The 24,249-nt window shown below is 37.0% G+C and overlaps 1 protein-coding gene across 5 annotated transcripts in view; it reads left to right on the top strand.

The window, feature by feature from the left end:
* The window catches only part of Ccdc83 (coiled-coil domain containing 83), a 54,372-nt gene extending 30,509 nt beyond the window's left edge, over positions 1-23,863 (top strand). For all 5 annotated transcript variants that reach the window (XM_063256306.1, XM_063256307.1, XM_063256303.1 and 2 more), the window contains 4 exons: positions 15,218-15,339; positions 20,508-20,587; positions 21,126-21,328; positions 23,549-23,863. In XM_063256306.1, coding sequence (XP_063112376.1) covers positions 15,218-15,339; positions 20,508-20,587; positions 21,126-21,328; positions 23,549-23,716 — 573 coding nt within the window. In that variant the 3' untranslated portion in view covers positions 23,717-23,863. The remainder of the gene's footprint in view (positions 1-15,217; positions 15,340-20,507; positions 20,588-21,125; positions 21,329-23,548) is intronic.
* The last annotated feature ends 386 nt before the right edge of the window (positions 23,864-24,249 follow it).

Here is a 24,249-nt window from a genome sequence, read left to right as displayed (position 1 = left end):
TCTGGAAACCTCCAACTCTTCCTTCAGGCACAGAATTTGATGAGAAATTTCCTTGTGAATCCCTCAGGAAACTTTAAGTATGTCTTCTCCAATGTTCTTTTGCTTCACTGAATTCTTGTTGAAATGTTGAAATTATTTGTTTTTGCATCTGTGTCATCTACTCATTACATAGAGTAAGGTGTATCTTTCAACATTAGATCTGTAGCACCTGAAAAAATAGTCTGGTTAGGGGGTGGAGATTTAGCTCAGTGGCTCAAGTGCTTGCTTGGTAAGTGCAAGGATGTGAATTTGATCCCCAGAACAAAAAAGTCTGTTTATTAGATAGTGAATGAATGAATTTCAATGATGATAGACTTTGGAGGGACGAATCAAATATATAGCTTAGATCCTGGGTGAAGTAAACAGTTATATTGAAACCTTTTTGAACTATTTATGATGTGCTTCAAGATGGCAGATTGTATCCTGTCTCTCCTGAGGGACTATTGAAATAAAATTATTGAAGTATAAGAAGAAACCCATTCACAAAGAGAATAGGAGGAGTTAACTAGCTGGTGAGGTTACGGAAAGTTCCTGGAAGATAAAAGGCAGATATGAAAGCATATTGTGGAAAGCATGAAACCAGCAAATATTATTTAGTCCAGATGGCATAGAGTGCTTCAGAGGATGTAAAAACTGAATCTGTGTGTGGAAACCTGGGAGATTCTTGCTGAGAGTCTGTGTATATGGTAAATGGTAGAAATAGGCACTGAAGCAAAAATAAGCATGTCATACGATGATCTGAAGTGGTAAGTATTCCCTGGAACCTACTACCATTTCCCTCACATAAATCAAAAATAGACTCTTGGACTAGGACCCAGAGAGCTGTTCTCTGAGAGCACTGAACAAATTACATGATAAACACTAAAGTTACTCATGTACCACTAGTAATTCTATGGAAAATGCCCTTCCTACAATGGCATTTGTGAGGCCACAATCTAATATGCCACTCTTGCCTTCTCATCTAAAGTACAGTTTGTCAGTCCACCTTCCATGATGTATTATGTATAATTCATGTTCCCAGCCAGAGTAAAAACTTCTTAGGGAAACAAAACTACTTACACGGTGATAGAGAAAACCCACACCATTCCTCAGACCTTTCTCACATACGAATAGACAACCAAGGATCACAAAGCATGTAAGTGCAACCATCCCAGAAGAGAAGCAATAAATAAAACTAACACAAAGTAAAGAGCTGTACCAAAAACTCCCTGAAAGAAGTGGAAAAAGTTCAGGGTTTTGAAAGGGCATACATTAATAGCAAATCTAAGAAAGCATGTAATTTAGAGAATAAGGTAATTTAAGACAATAATAGTCAAATAAGCAGGGTGTGGTGGTGTTTCCCATCATTGCCAGAACGAAAAAACAGAAAGAAGGAAATCATCAGTGAAGTAATAGGAGAACATTTCCATGGGTTGAAAAAGTCCTGAGTTTTTAGAACACTGAAAACAAAATGAACAGGGAGAGCACAAGTTCTAGCCCAACTCAAGTAGCTTAGCAAGACCCTGTCTCAAAATTTAAAAAAAAAAAAAAAAAAACAGTGCCATCACAGGCAGGGTTCCTTGGCCCAGCAGCCCTGCCTACTGTCACCCTGCTTTGCCCAAGAGAAAGAAGAGATGACAGTTTTCCTAGTTTCCAGGTCACAAGATATCTGGTCCTCTGCACTGGCTCCCTCAAACGCTTAGTGTTGTCTGACTGTCTATAATATTTCTATCTAACTCAGCACCTATAATATTCCCATTCTTAAGTATCCCAGGGAGTCTCACAAAGATGTCAGATCAGTAAGCAGCAGCATGCAGAGGCTCCTTGAGAGAGAGAACTCAGATGCTGGAATAAAACATCCTGGAGAGATCTGGACAGAGGGAGATGGATCCTCTTGACCCAGGAAGAAACTGAAGGAAAAAGAGCTAGTCAAACACAAAGTCCCAGGGCTACCAGCGGAGAAGCTAAGATTAGCAGCCAATGTGCTCTCACCGGATTCACCCATACTCCTGCCACCATGACTTGCCAGAGTCACCTGAGCCATGTGATTCACCAGAGCCATGGTTGCACTGAAGTCAGAGTTCGGCAAGCACAGTGGAGACCAGAGCCAGCATGGAGACAAGCACAAACATGTGGTTAGTGCACAGAATAAGATCCTCTCATGGGAAAGGGGTGACCAACTGGATAACATGTTGGAATTGGGCAGGACAAGCAGGAACAAAGAACAGCAGTGACTTCAGTCGGTTGCCCCCTTCCCAGAGCAGATTAATGGAATCTGTTTGGTCTGGGTCATGCCTCTGGCCAGGACCCAGTAAGTCATCCCAAACCAATTCCATATACACAGCACACACTAATGCAGTGAAGGCCCCTGCAGGTTGACTGGCCTGGACCCCTCCAGCATATGCCACCCCTGCTTGCACCTCAATGACCAACAGCAAACTAGAGAGGGCATAAATTCCTAGCCAGCACACTTCAGAAAAATCATAAACAATAAGGAAAGGGGCTGGGACCTCCACTATATACCTGTATGGAAGAAACCAAAAACATGATAAGAAAAAGAGATAAGAAAAAGCTCCCAGCCCCCAACCCTGAGAATCCAGGAGACATAAATACAAAAGAGACTGAGGGCAGCAAACATGCAATATCAGACACGGCATCAGTGGACATAAAGAGATATCTTCAGGACCTCATAGATGAGCTCAAAAATATTCAAGTAAAGTAAGATGTAAGTAGATTAATAAAAGAAATGCTAAGCACCTCTCAAGAAGACACAGATGGAAGAATGGAGGAACATAAAAAAATGAGAGAAATGTTTGATGAAGAATATAAGGAAAATCTAGAATACATGAAGCAGATTCAAAGAGATTACCAAGAAATTAAAAACTCCATTAAAAGCTGGCAAAACTGCTTGAAAGAAACTAAGGATAGACTATCAAATCTTGAAGACAGGTTTGCAATGTGTGATCATGAAAGGAAAGATCTCATAAAAATAACAAGGAAACAGGCAATAACAATACAAAGGCTAAAAGATGAGGTTTATAACAAGAGTAAAAAATGTGAATGAAGAAAAACAAAGGAAATACAAAGGCTATTCACAGAAATAATTAAGGAAAACTTGCTAAGCATAGGAAAAGGAAATGATATTCAGGTGTCTGATGCATACAGAACTCTAGCTACCTACAATCAAAACAGAGCTAACTCAGACATATAATAATCAACATCCCAGAAATTCAAAATACAAGAACAGAATATTAAAAGCCATCAGAGAAAAGAAACAGATCACCTATAAAGGAAAACCCATCAAAATCACGGCAGACTTTCTCAACACAGACCATCAAATCAAGAAGAGCTTGGAGCAAAGTATTCCAAGCCCTGAAAGAAAATAAGCTCCAGCCCAGATTGATGTACCCTGAAAAATTGTCTCTAGAAATTAATGGAGAAACAAGATGCTTCCATGACAAAGAGGAACTGGGGAATTCGTGACCACCAATCCAACCCTACAGAGAATACTGAAGGACATTCTAGAGAGAGAAAAAAATACCACAAGATATCAGGACCAGTAGCAGAGGGGCCTTAATGAATGGAGCAGAAAGTATAATGAAGGAGAAAAGTAGACAACTAATGGCAGAAAAATAGCATAGCAGAAATGAGGCAGCAAAGGTTGGCTATAATCTCTAACATAGATGGCCTTCATACACTTAAAAGAAAGAAAAAAGGAACATAGGAAGAGTAGATCAGGAGGTAGGGTCCACCGAGATGCTCTGTATAGGAAATATAATTAACCTAAAAAAGGGTTTATGGATTAAAATCAAATATGAGAAAATGCTCTATGTGACAGGGAACCAGAGAGAAATAGGGGCAACTCGACCAACACCTACAGATAGGTTGGAAAGACAGGATACTTATGTGCAATAGAGAACCACTTAGCTATAATGAAGGAAAACTTTGAGGCTTTTGTAGGTAAAGGAATACAACTTGAGATCAAGTCCAGGAATGAGAAGGTTCAAAACCACTTAAGTAAATAGCAGGTTGCCCCCCGCCTCATCTAAAAACTGAGGGAGTTGGTGGGACCCAAAATGCACAGTGCATCCTGTGGGAGTGAAAGGGGAGGAATAGTCTAAAAAAAAAAGGCAGAGGATATTGTTAATAGTGTATCAGGACTTAAAACCCACATTAGTTACACTCCTCTGTTTAGATGGATTATTTTCTGTTCCAGTTTGTCTACTTGTACTAGATTGGAGGACACAGACAGCTATGCCCAAAATAGCAGGATATAGTATGATAATCATCCTTAATTTCCTATTAACTTAATCTGAAGTTCTGTATAACTTACACTTTTATCATGACTGATCTTAGTTGAGTCTACAAAACAGCAATCTAACAAACCATGACTGATCTTAGTTGAGTCTAAGATCAACTAAGATCAGTCATGGTTTGTTAGATTGCTGTTTTGTATTGACAGATTTTATTCAAATCTATTATGATTGCTAGTATCAAGTCTGAGAGTATAGATAACTACATTGAAGATGACAAGATTCACTAGGATACCTGCTCTGGTTTGATTATCACCTTTTCAAGTTTTACAGTGTGTACAATGTTTTGTTTTTATTAATATTGTTATGTACTGCTATATTCAATTATACTATGCCTGATGATATAGACAGTTCTATTAAAGATAGCAAGAGACAACACAGTAATCATTTTAAATCACCTTGTACTGTGGTTTTATATGACTTTTTTCATTTCATGTTTTTATAGGTATTTGTTTTGTTTTGTCTTGCTTTGTTTTGTTTTTCCCTCTAATACAGAAAGAATAGAAATACATGTAGTGTCTCATGCATGCGTAGAACCTATAAACAATTTATGAGAATGGATCATATAATGCATGATGAAATGAACAACTACTTTAAAGAAAAAGAGACACGACCGTACCCAGTGCTGATTCTGTAGCATCATGATGTGAAATCAAGCAATACTATTATTCTTTGTTCAGAGTGATTTTAGCCTATTTTGTTTTGTTTAATTTCAACATACATGAAGGTATGGATAGTTATTTTGCAGAGAATGAGAGACACCATTACAGCCATTGTTGACTTCCCTGTTGTCTGATCTTGAAGATCTAAAATGCCTTCCTCATCTTGTTCAGATCAGTTCAATACTATGTTATTTCATGTGAATTTTCTGTATGTAAAGATATGGGCAACTATTTGGAAGAAAACAAGAGACAATGTGATAGATAGTGAAGATTTCTGATAGTCTTGCTTTGAAATTTATGTCTATTACATTGCTTTCTTATGTTCTGTTTTGTGTTTAATTTTACCCTCTTTAAAATAAAAAAAAATTTTAAAAAGAAAGGAAAAGAGGTGGGACTGGAGAATATAGCTATATGGAGGTCCTGAATTTAATCCCCAATATCAAAACATTAAAGAGTAAAAACTTTTTAAAAATAAGTGGAGAACAATCACTCAGAATAGAGAAGATAATAACAAAAAGACGGAGAAGGGATAAGAGATATAGAGTACTAATGTAAGATATATAATATACAAAGAGTAATAATTCCAGAAAGAAAAACATAAAGGGCAGGAAATCATCAATGAAATTATAGAAGAAGTTTTCTGTGGGCTGAAAAAGGCATCAGTTTTTAGAACACTAACACAAAAGGAAAATTCTAAAATGTTCTATCAAAGTAGTGGGGTAAAGAACATGCTAGCTGCAAAGAAATAAAATCCAAGCTGGCATCCAATTTTTCAGTAGCAAGTGTGAAGATGGAAGAGCATTTTCAACTTGGAATCCTGTACTCAGCAAGAGTAGATGAAGGGCAAAACACAGCTCTTCTTGGAAATGTGAGAGCTCCGAATATTTCTCTATATTCCTCAGAAATTTACTTTCCAGTTTGCTGCAGCAAAACAAGATAGTAAACTGAATATGGGAAAAACAGGAAACAATGTACTGCCTCATATACCAGGGAAGAATTGTCTTGAGGATAATTGTGTTGGGCAGAAAAGCCCTGGACTGAAACTGATCTCACTGCCATGTTCCAAACCCAGATACTGAACAAACAGCTGTGCGGCTCCCCCCGATGCACCACAGACAACTCAACCTCCTAAATTAAATTCATCTTTCCCCTTTTCCCAGACTGCTTCCTTTTATGTTCTTTGTCCCAAGGAAGGATCTCCCAAGCCTGAAATCTGGGATTATCTTAGAAATGCCCTTTTATTTCCCAATCTAAAAGGCCTCTAAATCTTCAGTTCTACTTCGTACCACCTCTCCTTTGTTGTCATTGCCTAATTCAGGCCCTCATTATCTCTTACACAGATCCTTCTATTTTATGATTTTCCTTCCAGCTCAGAAATTTCTCTTCTCCTTTACCTTACCTCAGAGACAGCTTTTTAAAACACAACCCTTGTCGTGTAGTCTTCTGATTAAAATCTTTCAGTAACTGACTCTTTAGTAGGTCCACAGGTGCTCAGGAACATAAAAAGGGGCCTTTCTAAGGAGATGTTTTTGTGCTACTCAGACAGGTTTGTTGTATGCCACCTCGAGGGTAAGAGTCCAGAATCCTGTTTCTGGATCCTGAGTACAGTGGTGCCTTAGACTTACCTGTCCCAGTTGCCCTCCTACTTCTTGAAGGTCTCTTTACATCCATGGTAGTAGGCACTCAGCCTATTCTTCAGTGCTATTTATGAAACAAAACTCAGTACTTTTGGGGAGAACTCACTTCATACTACAGTACATGTAAGTCTCATTAGCTAGTTAATCCTTCATAACTGTAAGTATACATCTTCAGTTAGTATTTCCTCAGCTCTGGACTTGCGTTTTATTTTCCCATTAGATATTTCCACATGTATGTCCTAAAGACATGAGCCGAGTGTGGTGGCACATGCCTGTTATTCCAGAACTGGGGAGGCTGAGGCAGGAGGACTATTGTGAGTTCAAGACCATCCTGGGCTATCTCAAAAAGACAAAAAAAAAAAGACATCAGACTCAACGCATCCACGGCAGTACTCATTTAATGCACCCTTAAACTTCTTCCTCCTCCATTTCCTTTTCACATCTACCCAGATACTCGAGATAGAAATGTCACTGTCAGCTTCCCCTCTTTTGTTTCTTATGTGACTGAGTATCCTTAGTTTAGGAAACAGGCAGTTTTAAAATGTATATGCTTTCAGTGGTATTAACAACATCTCCTTCTGTCCCTTTTAGACAGAAGCTTTCTTTCTCTCAACAAATGCTTTCTACTCTTAATCTGCATTGTTCTTAGAATTCATTCTTCAATTTTAGAGAACACGAATTCAGCCTGTCAGACATATAGCAGGTTGGGAGTTTTACTTCCTGTATATTATTTAGATCACTTGGAGGTCCCTATATTATATGCCCCGTATCACTTGGAGGTTCCACTGAGATATTTGGATGGAGATAGGATACTCAGTGTTAAAATCTTACTGTTTTGGAATGAATTCTTAAGCACAGGAAAATGTCCAACCCTCACATATTGAAAGAGAATGGCTTAATATTTTTTTGCACCTGCACATGGCCTACCTACTCTCCAGAGCCTAAACTGAATCCAGAGGGAAGCATTGATTATGATGCTATTTCACAACTAGTATCATACTGTAAGAAAGAGAAAGAATAGTCAAAATTGCAATTGAGATTCTTTGATCATTGGTTTTTCTGCTTGACAGTGTAGTTGGAGACAATCACATCTTTTGTGTCTGGAGACATGTTTTGCCAAGGATTAGAGATCCACCCTGGGAAAGCTTCTGATTTTAATTGTCTTTCTACACCTGAGCTGTTTAGGATTTAGTCCTTGGGCCATGCTTGGAGTCGCTCTTCTGTCCCTTCTCCACTGCTCTGTCCCAGAGAAATAACACAGTTTACAACAGTGTTGGGTCCAAGACAGTTCTTTGCTCTGTGGCTGCTGAATTGTAGGACCAAGTCTCCAGAACAGCGAGTTTCTCCTCCCCAGGACCTTTCCAGAGAGAAACTGACCTTCACTTACCTCTGGGTTCAAAAACTGGTATAGATTTATTGGCATAGAATGTGGCTCAGTGATAGAATGCTTGCCTAGCAAAAACTGGTCTAGATGTAACCCTGAAACTCTCAAAAAGTAAAAGTTTTAGTCCTAGTTTATGTGCCTCTCAGTCCTTAGGCAGAATTGCAGATTAACTGCTTTTTCCCTCTCCCTTCGGGACTGATGCTCACTGGTTTTTATAGCACAGGGAAGACTGACAGATTTTTATAACACAGATAAGTTCATTGATAAAACAAAACATTTCTAGGGAATCTTACAAATTTAATAACAATTTAAAATGAGAACAAGTATTAAAGAATAGGCACAGCCTCAGTCCCTGGAAGACTCCCTTTCTCATCCAGATTTGTCTCTAAAGTCATGGTGAAAAAGAGTGCATACTGTCCCCAGAAATGTCCAACTTAATAGAGAAGGAGAAATTTTATACTTTCATTAAGTAAAACAGTAATCCTATAATGACTCAACTCTTAATTTCATAAGGTGTTGTAGATTTTAGGCTTAGGGAAATTGACTATAAAAATTTGCATTTGATAGATAATGCAACATTGATTGTTCCTGCTAAAGCTACAAATTATTCTTAATTTTTAAAAAAAATTCTCATAATTCAATGAAAATAAAAATGTAATTGAATCATGGGCAAAGAAAGAGCTTAGTAATAAAGGATAAATAATTTTAAGTAAATTCAGTAGACTTAATTGCTCTTTATTTCAATAAATATTCATTTTGGTTTTATTAAATTTACTTATAAAATTAATGAAAAATATTTCTGGCTAGAAGTATTATCAAAAGAATTAGAAATTGCCCAGAAACAGAAAAATGTATGTCATTCAGTGTATTTGGGAAAGACTTAGGAGTAACAAAGGATATTTAATAATGCAATTGAAAATATTTCTCTATTTAATTGTCAACAATAACCAAAAATTTGGATCTCTGTGAAGCATACGGAGAGATGTACTATTGCATGGTTTTCATTATCTGGTTTTATTTAACATGCTTATTAGGAAAATGAAGAAAACTGGAGTTTTCAAATGACATAGATTAGCTCAATATATGGGAAGCCAGAGAAACTAAACAAAAAGATTCAAGGAAGCTAGCAATCAAAGTGTTAATTATGAAGAGGCACAAGGCTCTTCAAGTGAGTCTTTAAGAAAAAAAAAAATTTGAGAATACGTGTTTAACTCAGGATCCTAGGCCCCTGACTTACACTAGTCTTAACTAAGTTATTTTTCCCAATTTCATACATTTCTTAAGTATATGGAAGAAAGTGATCTTTCACCTTTTCCTTTTCACTTTCTTATCCCCAAAATCTAAAGATATTTATGTGACTATGAAAAAGAACTAGTTTTTATTTTCCTAACATTTCAAAGCCTGACAGGGGAAAAGAAACTGGTAAGAACATCACTGAACAACTCTAAGTAGGGAGGCGGTGAGGCAGGGTACCCTCAGCTGGACATTTGGGTATAACTCTGCAAAGGAACTTCAGTCTTGCCAGGCATGGTAGCTCACGCCTGTAATCCCAGCACTCGGGAGGCTGAGGTGGGAGGATCGTTGGGAGTTCGAGACCAGCCTGGGCTACAAAGTGAGTCTAGGCCAGCCTGAACTGCATAGCGAGACCCGTCTCAAAAAAGACCAAAAAAAAAAGGAACTTCAGTCTCACTTTGGATAGGGACCATGAACTATGTGTGCTGCCTTTCATGCATGTCAAATCCCTAGGTCACATATTTCTAAATATTTCTTTTTTCTCTGTTTATAATCTCTAACTATAACTTCTTTCTTGTTTTTAACATTTAAAAAATGATAAACTTTTTTCTTAAGGTACCCAAGCTTGTAATCAAGTTAATTGTCTCACAACACAAGAGATCCTAAAACACCAATCCTTAGCTTTTTAATTTAGTATTATGGAGTTAAATGATTTTTGGTAAATTATTTGAGGCAGTAAGTAACATGCTTTTTCTTTCAACTCTAAGCTACCAGCAGTCTTTGAACCTTTTCTAGGACACTGGTAATGTTATATATTATAGTCGTAGTTTTGTTCACTGAAGCTAAGTGGTCTTGAGGGAGGGTGTCATGCCTTATTCATCTATATCTTTCAGTGTCTAGCTCAGAGCGTTGTACATATAAAAAATTCCTATACTTGCCAAGGCTTGATGGTACATGCCTATAATACCATACTCTAGGAGGCTAGGGCAAGAGGATTGTGAGTTCAGGGTCGGCTTGAGCAAGTTCAAGACCATCCTGGACCACATAGCAAGATTCTCTCTCAAAAAGCAAAACAAAGCAAAAAAGAATTCATACTTTTAATTAATGACTTATGTGATAGAGATATGCATACAGTAATATACCAAACACTTCAAGATTCCAAAATACAGCTACTTCAGTAACAAAGCAGAAAATGTTAGTTGTTTCTTAAATATTCATCTCAGTTGCATTTGTGGCATCTCCTGACAAGGTATATTGAATCTAAACCCCTGTAACTTTTAAAATTTACTTCATTCCTTCAAAATTCATTACTTCCTCCTGTTTGTCTATTTTTTTCACCAGCCTATTACTTTCTTTTCTGGGGGGAAGGAGTCTTTTTGGAGACAGGATCTTGCTACGTTGTCCAGGCTGGATTTGAAGTCACTATGTGGCCCAAACAGACCTCGAACTCACAGAGATGTTTCAGCCTCTGCTTCCCAAGTGCTGGGAGTAGTGGTGTGTGCCACCACATCTGGCTCTATTGCCTTCCATTTTGTACTGTTAGTTCTAATTTTTACATCATCTTGCTCTCACCCCATGATCACTTTCTGGCCTGGCAAAAATGTGAGTTGGGAGTTCTATTTTAAGAGTCTTCCATATATCCCTTCCACTGTCAAGCCTACTTTAAACAAGTTACCAAAATGTACTTCGCAGGAACTGATGAGAACTGTCATCAACATAAGTAGGTTTTGTTCATGTTGTGTTGGTCATATTTATTCAGTAAACACTAAGTGTCCTATATCTAGCAATGACCTATCATTATTTAAAAATGAGGTCCTTTAGAATTTATCCCTTCCCTAATTGTTTCTCTCCTATTTCCCCCCACTTGTACTTTGTGTCCACATCAAAATAATTGTGATTTTAGACATGTGGTTCCATGCAAAAGGGACTTTCTTGTTTCTGCCTCGGGAATCATTACTTGTCTTTCAAGATTCAAATGTGGTGCTATTTCTTCCATTCGCTGCTTTATTCTGACATCTGACAGATATCAGATGTCTCCTCCCACAGCAGCTGAAAAGCTTCCAACATGGTTTTTATCAGACCATTTTCCATTTTCATCACCATTTTCATACCAGGCTAAGAGGTCCTAGATCAGTGGTAGCAAATTCATGGTTTCTGTGATGCAGTGGGATGTTTGTAATATGGAAAGTTCTAAAAGGTTCATCATCGCTGTCCTAGGTTAGTATCTTGTTCATTTTTTTCCGAAGTGTGATACAGTTTCTAGCATACAGTAAGCATACAATTAAATGAATAAATAATCTTTCATCTAGCTGACATTTCTCAAACTACATTATCACTCAGAACAAAATTGTATTATAAAGGCAAATGAAAATTCTTTTTTTATTAAGGAGAAAAAGAAAAAAAGCAGAAATAGGGTACAAGTTATACAGAATTTCAGAAAAAATAAACAATAGGAAATCACTAGTTAATAGATTACATATTGTTATGTAAGAAATAGTTGTTCAAGTTACAAAATTAAAGCATATAAAGTGGACTTTCAAACAGTGAGACTGGAAACAGTTTTCTTCAATGATCCAACAAAACTCGGTAATATGGTTCTCTATCTTATACACTTAAATATACGTGCGGTAATATTCTTTAGAGCACTTTCTTTTCCTCTCTTTTGTACAATGACAATTACACATTTTGGGTTTTATTACTCCCACAGTTCTTATTACTTTTTTTTGAAGAGAGTAAAACCAAATGTGACATAACAGAACAGAGTCAGTCAAATCAAAAGGATGAACATAATAGATAATGTAAAAACAAAATACTAGGTGATTAACAATGGTTATCATACTGCCTCTTGCTATCTTAAAAAGAATTGCCTATATCATCAGTTATAATAAAATTGAACAAAACAGTAAAGAATAAAACCAAAACATTGGAGACATTACAGGGCTTTAAAAGAAGATAATAGTCAATCGGAATGGGAGTCATAATGAATCTTATTGTCTTTCCAGTTGTTGCCTATACTTTCAAACTTCGTACTGTCAAGCAAAGCAGAATAGAGGAAAATCAGTCAAAGCAAGATGGTGAGGGCTATACAGGGTTTCAGATCAAGTTAATAGGAAATCAAAGTGGGTTACGATAATAATATATCCTGCTTTTTTATTTCTCCCTTAATTAAAAAGAAAAAAATAAAAAAGTAAATAATAAAAAAAGGAGACTGAGATAAAAGAGGGCATAACAACAAAACAGTGTAGGTCAAAGCCTAACCATTTAAGCAAAATAGTGTTTCACCACAAGACATCCCGACATAAAATTAGTTACCATAATGTCTCTCTCCTTGAAGTCTTTGAGTATAACTTCGTATACTGTAGCACCAAACATATCAAGACAATGTAAAACCATCCAAGAGAATGACAGTATTACAGGGTATTTAGAACCAACTATCAGAAAATGAACAACGGTTTCTGTATAATCTCCTTGTCTATAAAAGTTTTGCTTATATTATCACATATAATAAAATCCAATAAGATACAAACTGTTAAGACCAATGGAGACAGAAGAATAAAAGCTTGATGGGACTTCAAAGCAAAATGATACTAAATCAGCACTAGCTATTATGATGTCTTGTTTTCTCCAAAATAGCTGTTCCTACCATCCAATCTTCTCTGCCTCACTTCTGTTGAGCTCTTTTTCTGTCGTTTGTTGTCAGTTTGTCTTCTTCATTTCTCTTTCTGCTCCATTCATTGTGGCCTCTTTGCCACTGTTTCTGAAGTCTTGGTATTTTCCTTTTTTAGAATATCCTGCAGTATTCTCTGTAGAGTTGAATTGGTGGTTGCAAATTCCCCTAGTTCCTCTTTATCCTGAAAGCACCTTGTTTTTCCATCAATTTTGTGGACAGTTGTGCAGGATATATCAATCTTGGCTGGAGGTTGTTATCTTTCAAAGCTTGAATTATTTCCCCCCGCACTCTTTGTGATTTGATGGTTTGTGCCGAGAAGTCTGCTATAATTCTGATGGGTGTTCCCTTGTAAGTGATCTGTTTCTTGTCTCTGACAGCTTTTAATATTCTGTTCTTATATTGGATTTCTGGAATTTTGATTATTATATGCCTGGGTGTAGCTCTGTTTGGGTTGTAGGTGGCTGGGGTCCTGTATGCCTCATACATCTGAGTATCTTTACCTTTTGCTAAATTAGGGAAATTCTCCTGGATTATTTCTGTGAATAGCTTTTGTAGTCCATTTGTTTGTGTCCCTACTTCTTCTTTTATGTTCTTAATTCTTAGGTTGTAGATCCTCTTATCATCTTCAAGCCTTTGTATTATTGCTGTTTGTTTTCTTGTTATTTTTAAGAAGTTTTTCATTTCATGCTCCCACATTACAAATCTGTCCTCCAGTTCAGAAAATCTATCCTTAGTTTCTTTCAAGCTGTTATGCCAGCTTTCAATAGAGTTTTTAGTTTCCTGGTAATCTCTTTGAACCTGCTTCACATATTCTATGTTTTCTCCATCCAAACATTCTATGTTTTCTCCCCTTTTTTTCTGTTCTTCCATTCCACCATCTGTTTTTTCTTGGGCAGTGCTTAGCATTTCTCTAACTATTTCTACTTATCTCTTGCTTTATTTCATTAAATACTTCATTTTTAAACTCGTCTATGAGGCTCTGGAGATACCACTTTATGTCTGTTGGTGCTGTGTCGGATATTGCATGTTTTCTGTCTTCCTTTGCATTTCCCTTTTCTGGATCAGTGTTCTCAGGATTGGGGATTGAAGACTCTTTCTTGTTCCTTCCTCTTCCCATGCTTTTTGTTCCTTCTATACAAACGAATGTAGGAGGCCCAATTTTTTTCTCTGTTTTTGGTTATAGTTTGTTTGAATTGCGCCAGCTAGGTGTTCCCACCCACTGCAGTGTAGTAGAGAGCCACAGACCTGGGCAGCCTCTGTTGGGCCCACCCCTCCAGGTCAACCTATGGAAGGTTTCACCACTAGGGTGCACCTCCAGGCGCTGGGACCTATGTTGGACTCACCTACTGGGTCTAAGTCAGTGGCATCACGCAGGCCAGGCTCTCCCCACCAATCCCACTTGAGAGGGGAATATGTGACTGAAGTCACTGCAGCGCCCTGTTCTGGCAAGTCTGCCTGGTCCCAGTATGTCCTTTGCTGGAACTTCCTACTCTATGAAAGGGTCCCCATTCTCCTCACTCACTGCAAGTTGATGTAGGGCTCCCTGCTAGTCCTGCTCTCAACTCCATTCGAAGATTCCCACTCTCAGAACTTTCGTGCAACTCTCTACCTGCCCTGCAGATTTGGATGCAGCGGCAGCAGCAGGAAATTCAGATCGCGGCTTCCAGTGGTGCAGGTTCTAGCTTCCAAGCTGAGATTTTATCTGTTCCTGTTATAGCACCATGATTGGATTTCCAGTTGGTTTCGCTTAGCTTAGTTCATTCCTGGGTCAGCAGGGTGTATTTCCCCTTGCTTAGAATTCCTCGTACTACAGCATTCCTGGATTCTAAGCGGGGTATCTCAGAGAGCCTCCATAGCTGCTGCTATCTATCTGCCATGTTCTTTCGGAAGTCCGGCAAATGAAAATTCTATATACCTCTATTTTAAAAAATACTATACTATAGCATTATCCAAATGTTAGATTTTTTTATTATATTGTTTGTAATTACCCTCAGCTACCAGTATATCATGTTGGTAAATTTATTAGCTTTGTTTTCTTATTTCTTCCTCTGATTCACATATAAGTTTATGAGAGTTTTTGAAGCATAGGAGGACAGCTTCTACTCTCCTATTGCAACTGCCTTACCATGAAACAAATTCTGATAAATTGCCAGGAAAGACAAAGCTAACATAATAATAAATACATTATAGATCTTTTCCTCAGGCAAATGCACTTGCAGGAGTTGAATTTGCTATAGATTTTATAGAACTAAATCAAATAGTAGCAATATCCATTCTCTTTTTTATTTTCTTGAGAACAGATTGAAATTCACAGGAAGGAAGTTGAAAAATTAGAAAATACTATTCATGAACTGGAAGAAGAAAATTTGGTGCTTATTGATCAGCTATTCAACTGTAGACTTGTGGATCTCAAAATACCCAGGTGAAAGTCATTAATATTTTCTAGAAAGTGTTTTATAAATATTTGTAGTTATAGAGTTTTTTAAAATGGTGGTTTATTTCTTCACTGCTCCAGTCAGAATAAAATTGTCAAAAGTAAAAGGCTAGACATGGTGGCTCACACCTGCAATCCCAACACTCTAGGGAGTTGAGGCAGGATAATCACAAGTTTAATCCTAGCCTGAGAATTTAGCAATTAAGGAGACCCTGTCTCAAATGAAACTTAAGAAATGGACTGGGTACATGCTCAGAGTGAAGAACATGAAGAACTCACAAGTGACCATGATGAAGATAAAAGATTATTACTATTGATCACAAGTACAGAATGAACTTTCACTTTTTATTTTCCATTGCACTGTAGTCCCAATACAAAATGTTTAACATGAACATCACAACTTCCAACCTTCAGGAGCCTCCAGACTCACAAGAAAAATGTTATGAATTAAAGGCGTATCAGTGCAACAGATGAGCAAGCACAGAGTTAGCACAAGGAAGGGGATGATCAACTTTTTGGAAGTTTCTTTGAGGTGTTCTGGACTTTTAGTTACCTTGTGAATATGGAATTATTTCTTCTGAAATAGTCAAACTGTTTTGTAGATGGAAAAAATAGCCTGGGATTCCATGTTACATTTGTTCCTGCACAAGAGAAGTCAAATGTATACATAGCTTTGTATTTTAGGTTATTATTATTTTGCCTGAATCCCCCCATATATATATATATATATATATATATATATATATATATATATATATACTTAATGGGAAAACTAGGACCCTGAAATATGGAATTCAAAGTGACATTCATAATTTGGATATGTAGTCAAAAAATATGAAATAATCTAAAACATAGTACACTTAAGAAGAAAGGGGAAATACAGTGTGTAAATATGCAAGTATAGGTGATAAGTGTCTAGATCTAAGAACTAAATTAGATATTCAATTGATTATGGTAGAAAAGCCAGTAAAATATTCCAACAAAACAGTTCATGTTGCTTGTTTGACATAGACAAATACCACTTGAGACATGGTAAGGCATTTATTTCTTACAGTCATTTTTTCTTTTAAAGACAAAGTTTCACTCTGTAGTTCAAGCTTATCCTGAGCTTGCTACATAGCCCAGGTTGGCCTCAGACTCATGTCAGTCCTCCTGCCTCAGCTTCTGAGTTGCTCACATTATAGGTGTGTACCACCACATCTGGACAATTTTTTTTACAAACTTCTTAATGTGTTCCAAGAAGGATAAATGCAGTTAAGTTGTAGGTTTCTTGTTTGCTAGGCTAAGTGATGGGAGTTGGATACAAGACTAGAGAAACTGGTAGATAGTGTAATTACTTTACAGTCTAAAAGCTAGACAGGACAGGATAGAGAAAGGGGCCACCTATCTCCCACAAATTGTAGGCACTAGGAAAAAGTAGATAGCAGTATAGGAGGTGCAACTGAATGAGTTGATAGATTACTTGGCGCCTGTGTGTCTGGTCTCTTGGCCTGATGCCCTGGAGGCCTGTGCAGGGGAGGCTGGCTTGCCAGCCCTCCTCTCTTAGATAAGGTCTGACATTCTTGTCCTGCCTCTCATCTTGTCATTTACTGCCATTGCCTTCTGTGCATCATGTCCAATCTCTGCCAGCTGTTGCTATCCTCATTTTCTAAGCTGGCTAAATCTTAATAAGAAGCTACCTTCTAACCTGCTGGCTGTACTTCTCTACTTCAGTCAGCTCAGTCTGAGGTATCTGAGTTGATGCTGACATGGATATGAAGTGCCAATAACTATAACAAAAGGAATTCTTCCATTAACCTAAAGATCAGGAAGGAAGCTATAATTTTTTTTTCGCAGCTGGCATCAAACCTAGGGCCTCAAATATACAATACAAACATGCTGCCCACTGGGCTACATCCTCATTTCAGATGGGAAAGTTTTAATAAGAATTTTTGTTAAGTTGTTTGCTGTATAGTACGCAGCTAATTCCCTCTGTCCTTCCCACATTTCTCAGTAAAATCCACACTGTTCATCAGTGCTTTAGTGACTGGTTTCCTTAGTGAGAGGCATGGAGTTCTTAGTTCATCAGAGTTGGAAGAAATAAAATAAAAATATTTTCCTATTTTTTATTAGTACGTTTTTGTACATAGTGTTTACATCCATCTTAGAGGGTACCTGCATGTAATTCTTTTCATTCTCCTCCCTCTCTCCTCCCTCTCCTATTCCTCTGTTTCTATGAGTGAGATTTTTAAGAACTGAGTTAGGTGTCCCTGGTATATACTTTCATAAAACTGCACTTTTTCATGGTAATCAGTTTTATCATTCTTTTGATTACTTCATGTCTGCTTCCTTGTTTGACTCCTCAACTCCTTGAAGCAACTGTTTAAGCTATTTTAGAAAGATACCCATAAAGAAACAGGGAAATGTGTAAACTCTCAGTTAGCCATTAAGAGTTCTTTACCAAGTTAACCTGAGAGTATTTGGTAGCTTCTAATGTAACAGCTTTTAAGTCAAAGAAACATAGCATGCCTTGTATATGTTATAGTAACTGACCTTTCCAACATTTGTTGAGAATACAGTACTCTACTAGTACTGGCAGAGTCATGAAAAATAGATATGAACTGTTCCCAGAAGCATAGAAACAGTTCTTGTTTTCATTCTGATTAATAAGAGTTGTACATTTCCCATGACACAAGATTTTTTCCATTAAAACTCAAGTATAACATCGTAGCATTTTGCTGACGCACTGGTGAAAATAGGCGAGGCAAGTGTCAACCAGAGGAGACGACCTTGGAGTTCTAGTGGGAGATGAAGTGGGCGCATACCTACAAATCTAACACTAATATCTTTTAAAATACTTTTCCATATTACTAAATATGTTGTTGCCCTATAGAGGTACAGAAATGACAATAAACTTATTAAGAGAGAAACCTAGATATATAAAGACTAAGACATTTGGTAAGATCTTAATTATTCAAAATGATAACACCAGAAAATAATTCTATAACCCCAGACATGTCTACCTACAGAGTAATAGAGCTATACATAAAACAAGTTTAATGAATTATCTTTCAAAAGTTTTACATGGGATACAAAATCAACATATAAAAATTAGGGTGAGTATAATAGTGCACACCTGTAATCCCAGCTCTTGGGAGTCTGAAGCAGGAGGATGTCTGTGAGTTCAAGGCCAGCCTGGGCTACAAAGTGAGTTCACAACTAGCCTGAAAGGCATGGTGAAACCCTATCTCAAAAAACAAACAACAACAACAACAAAAATCAGTAGTGTTCCTGTACACCAATAATGAACTCATTGAGAAAGAAATTACAAAAAAATACCATTCTTAATAGCATTGAGAAAAATTAAGTTCTTAGAAATATATCATAGCAAGGAAGAAAAAGACCTCTTCAACAAAAACCATAGTAATCTGAAAAAGAAGATGGAAGAGAATATCCAAAAATGGAAAGATTTAGCACAACTCATAATAGCTAAATCTTGGAAGCACCCTATAGTATGTCCATCAACATGTGAATGGATAAAAATGTGGTATTTAGACACCTCTCTCACAAAGTAGGGTATACTTGAGATATTTATACAAAAATGGATACACTCTGAGACATTAATGACAGGTGAAATAGATGCAAATTCAACAAGTTCCTGCCCACTTCAATTACCAGTGGTGCACGCCTGCCAGGCAGCTTATACCACTGGTGGTACAAGTGGATCTAATCCATTTTATGTATCTTTTTAGTAATTAAATTAATAAAAATCCATGTGATGAAATACTCATGCATGTACCACCTGTGGTTCAAGCCACCTGGCATATGAATTATGGCCCCATCATGAATGTGTTAAATATTATATGATTTCTCATATATGAGAAACCCAAAGTATAAATAAATCAAAGAACAGAATGAAAGATATCTAATAGGAAACAGAAAGAGAGAACTTTTGGAAATAGGAAGGGAACCAAAAGATAAAGGAACGGGCGAGGGAGGGAAGGACAGAGAAGGGGATTAAAACAAAGAATATCTGTTATACATGTGAACAAACTCCCCACAATGAATGTAATTGTATACAATAAGCATGTACTAATAAAAAAAGCTCTACATAAATATTACATGCAATTGCAATAGTTGCTAGTCATAAGTATCTAGATAACCCTTTATTCATGTTCTTTAAATAACTGACGGTCCCCAATTCAGGGGATTTGCTTGGACTGCTAATTGGCTTAGCACATCTCCAAAGGTCCAATTGCTTCATGCTCTTTTCAGGAAAATCAAATGGTAATGCCATTCAGAGCTTTCAAAATATGTTTCCTTTTTTAAAATTCAGTGGGTATTATAAAGAGGAGAGCGCAGAATTAAATACAGGTACAGAGAGCCACAGAAGCACGCAATATTAACTTACTGAGTTTGAGGTTGAAATGTGTCACTCTTGTCCTAAGACCAGGGGTCAAAGAGTAGGTACTATATTAGCTACCATTTTATAAGCACATAATTTACAAGCCACTTAATCATGGAGTGGTGGCCACTATTCAGTTTTTCAAATAAGGAAATAAGCTCAACAAGGCTACTTGACTTGCCTGACATCACAGTGATCAATAAATAGTAGAGATACTTGTAGTAAAACATGTCATTCAGTCAAAGTCGGCACCCAGATGACACCTTGGGTTCCTACCACTCTTTCTTTTCATGTCAAATCCATCCCATTCTGGGTGTTGTCAATCTTCACCTGAATTACAGAAGAAGCAATCTAATTGAAGTCATGCTCACACTTACTTCTGGGACTTTAAATGTGTTATTTTCTTATTTAGCAATATTCTTCCCTTACTCCAAGATTTTCCTTGGTGATCATTTCCTGATTATTAGACTCAATTCGGGATCCATGCCCTTCAGGAAACCTCTCGATCTCCTCAAGCTAATTCAGTCCTGCTTCTTTCTATTCCCAGCATTCTCACACTATGCTGCATGTTACCCGGTGTGATACAAACAATTGCTGTAAAATACTATCGTATGCCTGCCACTCCACTGGGCTGTATGCTCAAGGGTAGAAACCATGTCTTAATTTTCTTTTTTCTATAGATTTCTAAAATCCAGGGAAGAAATTGACATTAGTAAGCACATAATACAGTATTTGTTCACTGGCAGACTGTTTTGCTTATTTGTTCTTTTAGGCACCTATATCTTAGGCAAGCTGCTGGACAGGAAATACCACCTGAAGAAGTGCCTTTGGAATTGGCTGAAAGTTATATAGGTATGTTTTATTGCAATGGTGTTGGTGTATTTTTTCCTCAGTTTAATAAAGAGCTATTATTTGTGGTGGGCAGGTGCCCCACCTGCAAATGCTATTCAGGAATAAATACATATCATCTTCTATAGGCTTCTTTTCTTGTGATGACTTTTCTTGTGATGATTTCTTGTGATGACTGGCCTAATCATTTTCTTCTCTGTAGTCTCATTTTCTAATCAAACTCACTTTGTTTCACAATGAATTAAATAGATGGCAGTGAGGAGGGACAGAGTGTTTCCTATAGTAATATAATTTGAGACCACAATGAGTCAACCAAAATATCAAAACATATAGATCCAAGTGATTACTATGAATTACTAGGGGACAGAAGAAAATATTATTTAAAGTTTCTTAAAATAAGGGTACCTCTTACATCAATCCATAAATTCTATATTTCTAATGCTGTGAGCTCTTTGAAATTAAAAGTGTAGCAAAAGATGTGTTGCATTTTATTTTTCACCTGTTTCAAGTATATACAGAAATAATTTCTTTCATTCATCAGAAGAGAAGTTAAAATTGCCACCCTTAGGAGAACGCAGAGACACATTGAACTCATCACGTGAGAGTACTTCCGTCCAGCTTACCCTTGAAGACAGTGGCAGAACCATCCACCACCTGAAGACAAATGAAGTGGAGAGCTCATGTACAAAGTTTAGGGATTCTCATATGAAATATTTACTGTATGAAGATGAAGGGGATTTCAAGGTAAGATTCATGAGACCACAACTTTGACTACTAAGAGAACACTTCTAAAAATTCGCTTAAAATAGGGACATTGAAAGCTTCTATTTGCATTTATTAATAAAACAAACCCACCATTCCTCTTTCATTGGATAGTTTTCACCCCTACATTTAGCTACATACATTCTTTTATGAATCTCCACTATTAATATACAATGTAAGTGATCTAACACTATATAATAAACTATCCCCAAACCTAGTGGCTTAGACCTTTACCTTCAGAAATTCTGTTGGTTAGGAATTTAGGGAGGGCTCTGCTGGACAATTCTCACTTTGTCTGCAGGCAGCTGCACTCATTTGTTGGGTAGAGTTACCCTCATATGAAGGTTTGAATGGGAGCAGGAGGATCCACTTCCAGGGTGGACTCACAACGTGATTCACAAGATGATACTGGCTAAACTGGAACCTCCGTTTCTCTGCATATGGGCCTCTCCAAAGAGTGACTTGAGTGTCCCTTTGTTATGGTGCCTGGTCCTTCCCAGAGCAGGCAAGATAAAAGTGTCAGTGTTTGGAACAGCAACCTTGGAAATCAGATATCATCGCTTCCCTCATATTCTATTGGTTGATGTAGTTCCAAGTTCCAACTAATGAAAAGAAATATAACTCCTGCATCTTCATGGAGGACAGTCAATATTACATTTAAGAAGAGTATGTGGGATATGTATCAGGCCAGTTTTTTGAAAGTACAAATTGCACATATAGTACCATAAATCCAAATCTAGAGTATCAAGCCTTTGACTTTTAAATCTCTTTTGGTAACTTCACACTCCCCCATGAATCCTTGATTTTTTTCTTTCTTCATCTTACTCAGAACTTTAAAAGTTCACATACAACTTTACATCTGGGGGAGAAGGATGGATATAAAACAGAAGAATCTGAATAAACTACCATTTACCAAGTACAATTCTACTATCAAGTGACCATTTAAAGACTAAAATTTGGGGGCTGAAGATGTGGCACAGTGGCAGAGCACTTGTCAAGCATGTGTGAGGTTTAAAATTTGATTCCTAGCACTGTAAAAATAATAGCAATAAAATTCTAGTCTCTTTGCTATTGAAACATCCACATACATATCTGAGGTCTTAATAACCTCAGACTAGTGGACATTTGTATACAAAATTCCCAAACCGTACACCATTGAGTTTACTAAAAGGCATTCTTGCTTTCTGAGTTTTTGATGTGAAACTGTCAAGTCCATAGTGTACAACGTGGTAGACCTCTATCAGTTTCCTTTTTCTCCTGTCTTACATTTATCACAGCTCTATAATTATACATTTTAAAAACTAAATACAATTATAAGCATTTTAAGAAATAAAACAGTGCCTCCTTTTTTCATTCTTTGATTTTCCTAAATTCAAATAAATATTAATAATTCCCACAACATGCCAAGGCATCTGTATGTCTCTCTGACAAGTCTGTGTGCTCTGCATTCCAACCCAGCACTTGATACGATGCCAGTCACATAACAGGCACTCAGGGAAAATTTGCTGAAGTGCTGTTCAAATGTGAAGGCTGTAGCTTGAGAGGCTTCCCAAAGGAGAGAATGCTATGTAAGGGCCGGAGCTGCTTCAATCCATTTTGGGTTGGCTGTAGGATTTTACATAAACTAGCTGTTTGTTGACATCTTACACCATAGTCTGGCAGAACGTAGTAAATTTATTTATGTAATATCCAAGAATCCTGTGAAAAGAAAAAATATTCAGGAAAAATTGCTCGATATTATTCATCGTCAAAATGGAATTTTCAGATTCTTTCCCCTTGTTCTTGAATAATAAAGAAAATTTTGTTGTGGTTATCTCCTAACCAATAGACAGCCTGTGTGTATATAGTTAGCATTCTTCTACCAATTAAAGTTCTTACAAGGGGGCTAAGAATGTAGCTCAGTGATAAAACATTTGCCTACCATGAACAAGGTCTTAGGTTCAACCCTTTGTATGAACAAAAACGAGCTTCCAGAGGACCTACTGCCTGCTCTTTGGAAGAACTTTCCTACTATGCTCCACTGGGTATACAATCTTTTGAGGTGTGGTTTAAAAAAAAAAACTTACATTTTATGTGTTCCATAGCATACAGACAATCAAGGGGGCAATGAAATCTGTCAGACAAAGGTCAAACACAATAAGCCTAATCCATTATGGTTGACTTGCCAGATAACCTTTCCTCCTCTTGTCTCTTCACCTATAGGAACACGTGGATTTGGGCCCACTGGCAGTGAAGCTCATGCGTGTGGAGAGCAAGAAAATGCCAATTCATTTTCAAGAAAAGGAAATTTCACTCAAATTTGATGAAGATGTCAGCAGTCCAGAAAACCGCATCACATATAAGATGATGAAGTCTTTTCTCCAAGACTGAAACCTGAAAATTGCAGTTTTTCTTTATAAATGGGAGTTGAAGTATATGCCAGTTTGCTCATTTTGCATACTCTTTGGTCCACTTTTAAGTCTACTGTTTCTACAAATCATAACTACATTTAAAATTAAAGTTTCAAGTATTCAGCTATTCATTTGATTACATGGCACAAATGACAAAAATAGAGTACATTTTATATTTCTATAGTGAAATATTCAGAAGCCTGCCAGGGACTCAAGGTAGTCTCTGAGAGTCCTTTCCACTTAAAAACTCACTGATTAACCTTTAATTCCAGTATGAAACAGTTCATTCTGAAATGTTTCTACAGAAAACAGAGGTTTTCATAGAATTGACTGTGCAGCTTTGCCTCTTAGAGTTCTAAATGATAGGACAACCAATCTATACTTCAAAACTTTTTCAATTTAAGTCTATTTATAATGAAGAACAAAAAAAAGAACAAAAACAAAGGTGTTAAATCAGTTGTAAAAAAATATTTCATTATTATGAAGATCTCCCCCTCACCTACTATATCACAT

This window comes from Cavia porcellus, unplaced genomic scaffold (genome assembly GCF_034190915.1).
Source record: "Cavia porcellus strain 051 isolate PalLab524CR breed Dunkin Hartley unplaced genomic scaffold, mCavPor4.1 scaffold_9, whole genome shotgun sequence".
Classification (NCBI taxonomy): domain Eukaryota; kingdom Metazoa; phylum Chordata; class Mammalia; order Rodentia; family Caviidae; genus Cavia; species Cavia porcellus.
Note: the sequence above shows the minus strand (reverse complement) of the source record. Positions and strands in the feature narration are given on the sequence as shown.